At 45.1% G+C, this 11,416-nt stretch overlaps 1 protein-coding gene across 1 annotated transcript; it reads right to left on the bottom strand.

Annotated features, from left to right (window-relative positions):
- Window positions 1–8,611: 8,611 nt before the first annotated feature.
- Window positions 8,612–10,925, bottom strand: LOC125536370. Its single transcript, XM_048699575.1, has 3 exons — window positions 10,726–10,925; window positions 10,026–10,226; window positions 8,612–9,939 (listed from the first exon to the last, which is right to left on the bottom strand). The coding sequence occupies exons 2-3, from the start codon at window positions 10,141–10,143 to the stop codon at window positions 8,729–8,731; spliced, it is 1,329 nt and encodes a 442-aa protein (XP_048555532.1). The 5' UTR covers window positions 10,144–10,226; window positions 10,726–10,925; the 3' UTR covers window positions 8,612–8,728.
- Window positions 10,926–11,416: the final 491 nt, after the last annotated feature.

An 11,416-nucleotide genomic window follows, 5' to 3' on the forward strand; every position in this document is an offset into this window, starting at 1 on the left:
AAAGAAAAGAAGAACCATCCTAAAAAAAAAACATCAAAATAAAGAGAGAAGAGAATGCACACGGAAAAAATAAATCAGAGAAGCATCTCTTTTAAAAGCTTGATTAGGAAAATGGAGATGATTTTTTCTTCAAAAAGGATATTGGAGATGATTCTACCTTCCTACATACTATAAATCCGTCGTCAAACTTCTGGAGGTTCATGTCCAACGCATTGGTCGTCATCAAATCAATTGAACAGATCTTGAAGCATAGATGCTCACCACATCACGTTCCCCCTTCTTTTAGTTCAAATTCAAAAACACGCCCGCCGAATGCGCATAGTCGTCGAGCACCTCCCCCCCCCTCCCACACACACACACGTGAAAATGGAATTGTGCGGATTTCGAACTACACCAAGGAATAATAAAAAAGCCTCCGCAACACTCGCTCCCCCCTTCTCGTCCTCAGAGAGAGAGAGAGAGAGAGAGAGAGAGAGAGAGAGATGAGATGATCATCACACGCTTTTCTCCACCGCCGCACTAGAGGATTACTTTTTGTACTAGGCGGCAAACTCAGAGTCTGCCTAGTGCAACTACGCGTGGAGTTAGCCAAGTATGTTTTCTTTTTGTTTTTTGCAATGGAGTTAGCCAGGTATGTTAGTTCACCTTGTGCCACTTAATTGGATTATAAACTTACTTTTTGTGCTAGGCGGCAAAATTCAGAGTCTCGTGGGTGGCAACTACGCAACCAGTACATGTAGTTGCATACATGTTCAATTTCAGAGCTTTTTTTAGATGTTTTCGGTGTTGTATGCATTCAGGTGTCATGTGTATTCATATGCATTGACCAGTACCTTTTGGCAATAGGACTATTTTTGTCGTTACAAAAAAAAACTGTGACAAATTTAAGGTGAAATTGCCATGTACAATACCTAGTGCTTGCCCTCTAGAAAACAAACAAGAAGAAAAGATCCAAAACCGTACATAAGCACAAGTTGCCTTGCTTTTTTGGAAAACAAATTCCTAAATTTTATTATTTCTATCACTACATATTTTGGGCATACCATGGCAAAATTATTGTGCATACCATAGTGATTCTTTTTTTTCATGTCATAACCAATTTTGGGTAGGGGGAGAGGTGGAGGGTAAAACACATGGATTTTTTCTTCCATGTTCGTAGCTTGAACTAGCTTTGCCAAGTAGGGTTGTCCCATCGGTGCCATGTGACCAGCACAAACATTTCTTCTAAATCTGTCATGTGACCAGTACAAGCCTTTTTTTCTTCCAAATTTTCCATGTGACGATTAATTTCCCACCAAATGTTGCCATTACTTTGGAGAATAAAACACCTAAATTTGCCATGTGACCCTCAGAAATTCGTGTACAAGTTACCACTATTCAAAACATTTTGTTTTTGTAATTTGCCATGTGATATGTACAAACTCTACTATGAAAGTTACCCATTTTATCATGGCAAGTTTGTGTGTTTTCACCTTTTTTTCCTTTATGGTGTTTGTTTTGCCAAACTGGTACAAAATTATTCTATGATTGCCACAATATACGTAGTGTCTTTAAAAAAATGTCAAGCGCCCTTGTGACCCTTTTTCAAAATTAGTGTAGTTTACGCCATGATGTATATATATATTTTCCATAGGGGTATATGGAAATTTACCAAAAAACAAATTCTACAATCATGGCGAAGTTTAGATAACAACAAGGGGCCGTTAGGATAGCCAATAGCTACCACGCCAAAATCTTGGTGTTGACTAGCTGCATGGGTGGGCGTTTGTATTAAAGCCAGGAACATGTTTCCACATCAATATTTTGGTCGTCTAGTTCAGATATTGCGCCCACGCACGGGCAGAATGTGGGCAGCCAATTCCTCTGCATAATTTTTGGCTTGCCCTGATTTGTTGTGGCAATCCCGGGTGAATACCAAATGGCCCCTAAGTATCCAAAGTTGCTATGTGGCCCCTTTTATAAATTTCATATAATTTGCCATGTGACTAATAGATTTTTTTTTTTGCATTTACCATGCCATAACGCATTTTTTTCAAAAGTTGGCAGGTTAATATACTATGTTCTTTCTAATATTTTGCAAATCAATTATAGAACAAAATTCAAAATTTTCCATAACAAATTTTTTTCCTGTCATTGCCATGAATTAGGGATAGTTTTTTTCGTTACCACTTCAAAATTTGAATTTCAGATCATTCGTTTGCCATGTGAATGTACTATGTGCTTGTCAAATTTTTTTAAAAAAATTGCCATGCCATTGTACTATGTTCTTTCTGAATTTTTCATTAATTAGATAACGAAAATCCTAAATTTGCCATGACATAATTTTTGCAACATTTTCCGTGAATTAGAAATCATTTTTTGCATGGACCATGGCAAATTGCGGTGAATCTAATATCATTTTGCCATGCCAAATTAAAATTAATATCTCTAATTTTCGTTTCATAGCATATTTTTGAATTTACCGATGTTAATGCATTGTGTTCTTTCTGAATTTTCCCTCAATTCGATAACAAAAAATCTAAATTTGCCATGACATAATTTTTTCTACATTCGCTTTTCATTAGAGACCATTTTAATTTCTTATACCATGGCAAATTGCATTGCTAGACCATGACAATTTTACTTGCAAATACATGAAAATTAATTTTCATAGCCAATGCAACTTATTTTTTCCACAGACCGTGGTAAATTTATTTTTCAATAATTTTTTCAGAGCCATGACAATTTAGTTTCTTCCTGGACCATGTCAAAATTTATTTCCTAAACCATGTCAAATTTATTTTCAAAGACATGCAACTTTATTTTCTTAGCATGGCAATTTTATTTCCAGAATCCTGGCAATTTAGTTTTCCCGAGAGCCATATGTTATTATGGCAAAAAAAATCATAGCATGGAAAATTTATTATTTCTATCACGATAAGTTTTGATGAATTATAAAAAATATATTATTTCTACCATATGTTATGACAAAAAAATATAGAGCATGGCATTCCTATTATAATATCATGCCAAAATTCCATTATGTCAGTTCTGCTATTTTGTATGCAAATTTGCCATGTACTTGGAAATTTATATGTCATGGCAAATTATTATTTTTCAAAGTTGTGCTGCATTATTTTTCCTGATCATGTTTGCATTGTTTTATCTCAAAACCCGAAGGCAAGTCTGGTCATTTCAAAGGAAAAGGATGAGTTGGTACATTACATGGAAATTTATTATTTATACCATGACATTTTCATTCATTGCATGTGATTCAAATGTTATGACAAAACAAAATATAGAGCATGGCATTTTTTATTACAAGATGATGGCAAAAATCTTGTACGTCTTTTTATTATTTAGTATGCAAAAATTTCACGTACCTGGAAATTTAGATGTTGTGGCAAATTAAATTCCATACCTATGGCTTTTTTTGCCTGGACATTATTTTTAACCAGTGGCCATGCGATGGTTTCATTATAAAAGGTTGGCTAATTTGTACTCCCTCTCTAAACTAATATAAGACCTTTTACATCATTAAAGTAGTGATAGAAAAGGTCTTATATTAGTTTACAGAGGTAGTATATTTTTAGATAATCAATTCAGATGAACAAAAAAGATTTTTAAGGCATGTTTTTCATTGTGCTGAAGTTGGGCCTTTTTTGGCCCATTTTTTCCTTACTACTTGTTGTTTTGAACAACCCTTTTAAGAGCGTCCAATCTTTATTTACGTGAAGGCCCGGAGTGGTTCGTGCTGGTGGTCGATATCCCAACGAAGGAAATGTTTGTTCGTTTCCCCCTTCTAGGGCAACGATTCATTCGACTTGGCTTTGATCCAGAATCCAGATCGGACGTTCGCTCAAATTGGGATCCATGTGCCTTTTGTGATTGTCGATAGCATCTAGCCTGCGTTTCAATGGTAGCAGCTTGACGGTGATGCATGTTGGTAGCTTGACCGCGCTTCGATAATCATGCATTGTTCTTGGGGCGAGAAGGCCAGATAACACAAGTGATTGCCACCTGATTTTTTGTTTTGTCTCGCTAATTGCAGTCAAGTAAGGTGCCCGTTGAATGGGCTAGGTAGGGAAAGATCAACATATCAGATGTGCCTTGAGGCAAAGCCAAAGGAGCCGGCTCCAAAGCATCTTCACATGGCAAATCACACAGGAGAGTATACAATTAATTATGACAATTGACAAAGATATCACCCACACATATTTTCCTTTTTGACGTAAATCACATGTCAATCATTCAACAGTTGCACACAACCCTACAAGTAGTCAGGATACTGTTGGGGAACGTAGCAGAAATTCAAAATTTTCTACGCATCACCAAGATCAATCTATGGAGTAATCTAGCAACGAGGGGAAGGAGAGTGCATCTACATACCCTTATAGATCGCTAAGCGGAAGCGTTCAAGTGAACGGGGTTGATGGAGTCGTACTCGTCGTGATCCAAATCACCGATGATCCTAGTGCCGAACGGACGGCACCTCCGTGTTCAACACACGTACAGCCCGGTGACGTCTCCTACGCCTTGATCCAGCAAGGGGAGAAGGAGAGGTTGGGGAAGACTCCATCCAGCAGCAGCACGACGGCGTGGTGGTGGTGGAGGAGCGCGGGACTCCGGCAGGGCTTCGCCAAACATTACGAGAGACGAGGAGGGAGAGGGGTAGGGCTGCGCCAACAGGGAGATTCAATCGTATCTATGGCAGCCTAAAACCTCAAGTATATATAGGGGGAGGGGAGGGGCTGCGCCCCCACCTAGGTTTCCACCCCTAGGGGTGGCGGCCAGCCCTAGATCCCATCTAGGGGGGCGGCCAAGGGGGGAGAGAGGGGGCGCAGCACTAGGTGGGCCTTAGGCCCATCTGAGCCTAGGGTTTGCCCCCTTCCACTCTCCCTTGCGCCTTGGGCCTTGGTGGGGGGCGCACCAGCCCACCTGGGGCTGGTCCCCTCCCACACTTGGCCCATGCAGCCCTCCGGGGCTGGTGGCCCCACTTGGTGGACCACCGGGACCCTCCCGGTGGTCCCGGTACATTACCGATAAAACCCGAAACTTTTCCGGCGACCAAAACAGGACTTCCCATATATAAATCTTTACCTCCGGACCATTCCGGAACTCCTCGTGACGTCCGGGATCTCATTCGGGACTCCGAACAACATTCGGTAACCACGTATATCTATTCCCTATAACCCTAGCGTCATCGAACCTTAAGTGTGTAGACCCTATGGGTTCGGGAACCATGCAGACATGACCGAGATAACTCTCCGGTCAATAACCAACAGCGGGATCTGGATATCCATGTTGGCTCCCACATGTTCCACGATGATCTCATCGGATGAACCACGATGTCGCGGATTCAATCAATCCCGTATACAATTCCCTTTGTCTATCGGTACGATACTTGCCCGAGATTCGATCGTCGGTATCCCGATACCTTGTTCAATCTCGTTACCGGCAAGTCTCTTTACTCGTTCCGTAACACATCATCCCGTGATCAACTCCTTGGTCACATTGTGCACATTATGATGATGTCCTACCGAGTGGGCCCAGAGATACCTCTCCGTTTACACGAAGTGACAAATCCCAGTCTCGATTCGTGCCAACCCAACAGACACTTTGGAAGATACCTGTAGTGTACCTTTATAGCCACCCAGTTACATTGTGACGTTTGGCACACCCAAAGCACTCCTATGGTATCCGGGAGTTGCACAATCTCATGGTCTAAGGAAATGATACTTGACATTAGAAAAGCTTTAGCATACGAACTACACGATCTTTGTGCTAGGCTTAGGATTGGGTCTTGTCCATCACATCATTCTCCTAATGATGTGATCCCGTTATCAACGACATCCAATGTCCATGGTCAGGAAACCGTAACCATCTATTGATCAACGAGCTAGTCAACTAGAGGTTTACTAGGGACATGGTGTTGTCTATGTATCCACACATGTATCTGAGTTTCCTATCAATACAATTCTAGCATGGATAATAAACGATTATCGTGAACAAGGAAATATAATAATAACCAATTTATTATTGCCTCTAGGGCATATTTCCAACAGATACAGAGGCAACTGAAAGACTATAAGCACAACACTAAAGGACCACACAGAAGATGAATGTACAATCTTGGGGGACCTAAACGCAAAAAAACATGTGTTGCCAATGTACGCCATTGTAGCCGAAGCTTTGATGGACAAAGGGGAGACACCAACTTTCCATGGTCGTAAGCTTTGATGGACAAAGGGGAGACACCAACTTTCCATGGTCGTATAAGTGTCATAGTAGACAAAGTTGTGTTGTGAACCGACAAAGCAAGCTATGAATGATTGGTGGTAGGTTTGAATTGTACTTAGGAAGATTTGATTCATTCTATAATGTAAGAATTTCAATGTAAAGAATTTCTCTGCCCCCTCCTCGAAGTGGAGACACGAAGCCATCATCCCGGAACCACACATATCGTGTCCCGCTGACAATCTTCCAGATGAGATCATTGTTGCCATTGTGCTAAGGGAGGCAACACCAGCAACCCCGCTGCATTAGGAACAAGGCCACAAAATGGAAGACAAACCGTTATAGCAGACACCAACATGACAGCGAGATTAAAGCACACATGGTCTCGAAAATGTTGCCACCGTCAGGCAAAATCATGCTTGGAACATAGATCCACACCAAAGACATAAGGCACTGCATCACAAAGGTATCGAGAAGCAATCTATTCCCTCTTGGCATCGCTACCAACAAAGAGGAGATCATGGCGGACCGAAGCACTAAGCAAACTAGCCTGTCGTGCGTGACGTCAGCCGACACCAATCCCGTCGGCGACCAAAGGTTGTAAGGGAGGAAAGCCATCGTAGACAACATCGGCAGACGGTATCGCATCTTTCTCGCATCGGAAGAGAAGAGTGAAGCAACTCCCTGGGAATTGCAGTGCATACTCTGTTTCCCTCATCCTTTTGTGGGCGACATTCTTAAAATAAGCACCGAGAAAAGAATTATAATTCATGGCGCCTCCCATCTTTCTCGAACCTACCTGGGCTTATCATTATCCCCAACAAACTCCCTGCCTCAGCCTACCAACTTATCGTTGACACATTCGATCGATATCTATCTAGATGTACTGCTCCTCTCCTTGGGACTGCTCTTGGTACTCCTCTCTACCGTGCTAGACTCACTACCCACTTATTTTATGGGGCCCTTTTCTCTCCCCTACAAAGCTAATTGAAATATTGGATAAAAAGAGACAATCAAAGATACATGCTCCGGTGCACAATGCTTGGTTGACTGGGACAAGGCTTGTAAACCGAAATCTGCATGTGATCTTGGTATTAAAAATATTCAGGCACATTTTTTTTTATGATCAAATTTACATTCAAGTTCCTTCATCCCACCAGCCTACCTTGGAAGCAGTGGATCATGCACGAGTCATCCTTTCCTGACGCTTATGGAGACAAGGGATCTTATCTTGCCAGATTAGTCCACACAAATTTAGACAGTTTGAGAGAATTAATACAATGTTGTGTGCATGATGGCAAGTTATTTTTCTTTTGGCTAGATAGATGGCTACTACATGTTTAACTTTCCACTGCTTTTCTTGCAATTTATTCTCACCACCCGCACCCAAATGCATTTGTTCATATTATCTTACATGAGGAGATCGGCTCTGACCTGCGTAATAGACTAACCACTATTGCAACACAAGAAAATGTTTCCATGAGTTCTCCTATGCAAATTGTATTCCTCTTTGAAACGCCAGATCAGCGATGCATTGTTGGAGGCCAAGCTCTCTCAACAAAGGCCGCACACTCCACCATGTACAACAGTACAAGGCAGTTGATGATCCTGCACCGAACTTGGTGTGGTCCTCCAGGGTTCGAAACAATGTCAAGATCTTTGGATGGGTACTGCACAATGACAAACTAAACACTTGCAAAAACCTACACCGAAAGACTATCCTACAGCCAGACAAGTGTCTCAGATGCCTGCACCACACACAGACATGCTTACACCTGTTCCATGTGCCCCAAGGCAAAAGCTATTTGGAGGACAATTGGCATCGGACCAAACTGCAATAACATAAGCTCATTTGCAAAACCAACTTCCCAACCCACATTCCCGAGTCACTCCATGCTTTCATGATGTTGATCTTTCTCTAGAAGACCTGGGGTGCAAGAAACACACTCGTTTTTCGGCAACTCCAGCTAAGGCCATCTCAAATGTAATTTCGGATTTTTTTAATCTGGTTTTCGACCTCATTTCATTTGGAGGAAATCAAAACGTAGGATTTAGAAATAGTATATAGGAAGTTGATAGGATGAAATTTGCCATCCTAAAGGATTGTCTTGCCCGTTTCTACGCACAAAATGAGCTTTGAGTGGGTGTATAGATTCATCCAAACAAAAAAAATGAATAATATTTCTACGAAATTCCCGTGCGTATTTTTCCTACGAACCGAATGCATCTATAATTTATTTTTCTCTCCGAATCTTTGATCCTATGCTTTTTTATATAAAAATCCTTCAAACCGGATCAGGCCTGAGACTTAAAAAAGCTTGGACTTTGTGGTGACGCCAATCTGTTTTCATGCGCCATCCAAAGAACAGAAGAATCACGTTTGTACATGTAACAATTGAGCCACAACACACAAAGGTCAGTTACCAGTACCAAGTGCTAGATTTGCCTTGGAACCATTAGTGGAAAAGAACCCGTAAAAAAGCTCGCTCAAAAATCAAAATCTCTCAGCACTTCAGTACCGCCGGCTCTGCAGAAGCTGGCTCATCGAGTCGTACCCCAGCGCGCGGTGCAGCAGCAACGGCACCTGCTGCGCACCGGCACCGCCGCTCCTGCTCGCCGCGCGTTCCAGCTCACCCGAGCCGGACACCCCGCTCGTCCGGCGCGCGGGGCCAGCGGTACCCGCGACCGCGGGAAGCGCCACCTCGAGCACTTTCTCGCACCCGCCGCACCGCAGCCTGACGCTTCCCCTCCTCCGCGACGGCACCGCCGACGTGGGCGCCTGGAGAAGCTCCGAGCACTCGCCGCAGACGACGAACGGCGCGCCCCCCAGGACCGGGAGGCAGTGGCGCCTCCTCCGCGGCCTCGCTGCGTGCCGCTCGCCCTGTCCGCTGGACGACGACGCCGACGACGACCACGAGGCGGAGCCAGCGCTCGAGTAACCGTTCCGGCGCGGGCCACGTGCCGCCGCGCTGTCGGCGGGAAGCTCCTCCGCGAGCCGCGACTCCAGCCGCCGGAACAAACGAGAGTCGCGCCGCGTCACGGCCCCGCTCCCGCCGCTCGCCTGCCGCGGCTGCAGCTCGATGCTGGCAATCATGCCGCGGAGCTTGTCCAGCGCGTGCAGCAGGTCCCTTTGGAACGCCGGGTCCGTCAGGGGCGACGCCGTGGCAGCGGACACGCTGGCAGACGTCCTGAGCTCCCTAGAGCTCAGCGCGGATTGCCGGAGCTGCTGCTGCCCGGACGACGCGTTCCTCGGCGCCTCCTCGGGATCCGGGACAGAGAAGTCACGTCGGCGCAGAATGCTCGGGTCGGAAGCGCTCGACGCCCGCCTCGTCCGCCGAGACGACGCCCGGAGCGCATCGACGCGACTGTTCACCGGTCGAACGACTCGAACCTCGTCCTGTCCATCCGAGCCAATGAGGCCGTCTTCGACGCCCCGAGGTAGGCAGCTATTGCTCCGAGGTTTGCCGGCCCGTGGTGAACCGAAGCCTCTGTGCGGCGACGGCGAGGAAGCAGCCGCAATCCCCTGGCTGTTGGCATCAGAGTTGGAGTTGTAGCCGCACGAGAAGGGAGGTTGGTCGCCGTCGACGTCGATGACCGAGGGCTGCGTAGTAGAGGAACCCTCGAGCTCGTCGGAGAAGACCGACTCTGTGTCGACGGCCGAGAGGATCTCCAGACTGCTCAGAGCGTTGTCCGTTTCATCGTCTGTCGGCTCCGTGTTCTTGCCTGCGGACAGAGGCAGAACGGGACCGAAGCAAATTAGAGCAGAACTCGACGGCGCGCATGTGTCGCACGGTGATTATGCGGCGCACCTCGGATCGGAGTGCGGCATTTGGTGCAGTAGTAGATGGCGGCGCTGGTGCTCTGGCAGATCATGGCGCGGCAGTACGGGCACCGGCCGAACCGCGTCTTCGCGCCCCCGGCCGGCATCGTCGCCGCCGCCGCCGCCGCGTGTCCGGCACGTTGTTTTCTGTCCTTGGAAGCTTAGACGATGGTTGGAGAGCAGCTACTACCTACGATTCATTGAATTAGTTGGACAAAAATTAGGAAGAACGTTGGGGTGTCCATTTCGAACCTGAACAAGTGGTTCGTCAAAATTTAAAAAAGCTCAACTAAAGGCTTCATTGGACACAAGGGCCAGAGGTCAACCAGTAGGTTAACTGCTTATGACAGGCCTTGAGCGGCAAGTCATTGAATTGGTCATGTCATTCTAGGATGCTTCTTCATCAATGGCATTTAGAGAGCAAAGTCAGAACTATATACTAGTAGTAATCCGGAATGCAGATGTAGATCCTGGACTACCTTTACGGAGAGACAAAAAAGAAAGAACTTTCGATATTGAGACGAGCTAACTAGTATTACATGGCATCGGATTGTTGAGACATAGGCTCAGGAGTCAGGCCCATTCATGGACAAATTTGATGCAAAACAGTAGGAAGGTTCTGAAATATGGAACTATTAGATTCGAGAGCAGCAAACGAAGACAGGAAATGAAGAACAGGCAGACCGCACCTCTCCCGTTGTCAAAATCTTCTTCAGAGCTTCTCCGTTTACCCACCTCTTCGCGGGCTTGTCCGTGATAACATAGCACGGTGCCTCTATGGCGGGCGGACGGATTTCTGAAACGTGAAGACACAGGGAAGAAGAAGTAGGAGGAGGAGGAGCGCCCAGCCAGAAAGAGTCGTCCTCCCTCGAGACAGCAAAGATACAGCACTCCGAGGAAGTGCTATTTTAGTAGGTGGCGTACGTGGAAAGAAGTGGCCATGATTTGGTAGTTGGAATTGGAACACAGCATTCAGCTGCTTTAAATTTGCAAAAAGGACCTTTTTATAGTAATAATCGAAAATTGAAAAGTTCAATCTTTTCTCTAGAAGAAATTGAAAAGTCCAATCGCAACTCGCAAGGGGAGGGGTTTTTTTTTTTAGGTTAACTAGGGAATTTATTCAAGGTTCAAAAATTCAGGGAAATAGATAATATCCGGAACTAACCCTAGCCACAAGTGTCGTCCCACATCTAGGGAGGACGCTGCTTTTGCTAACATATGAGCTTCGTAATTAGCTTCCTGAGGTTCAAACCGGAAGCAAACATCATCAAAATCGTTCCTTCGATACTGAATCTCGTTCAGAATTGAGGCATAAGTGGCAGATGTCCCCTTGTTGATACCATTGATGACCTCCAAGCAATCAGACGCCACCACCACATT

Source organism: Triticum urartu, chromosome 1, assembly GCF_003073215.2.
Source record: "Triticum urartu cultivar G1812 chromosome 1, Tu2.1, whole genome shotgun sequence".
NCBI classification, from domain to species: Eukaryota; Viridiplantae; Streptophyta; class Magnoliopsida; order Poales; family Poaceae; genus Triticum; species Triticum urartu.

What these genes read in the sequence shown, in the direction of transcription:
- LOC125536370 (XM_048699575.1), bottom strand. Translation starts at nt 10,143, where the DNA reads ATGCCGGCCGGGGGCGCGAAGACGCGGTTCGGCCGGTGCCCGTACTGC. An exon ending in ATGCCGCACTCCGATCCGAG is followed by an intron (nt 9,940 to 10,025) that starts GTGCGCCGCATA and finishes CTCTGTCCGCAG; the next exon opens with GCAAGAACACGGAGCCGACA.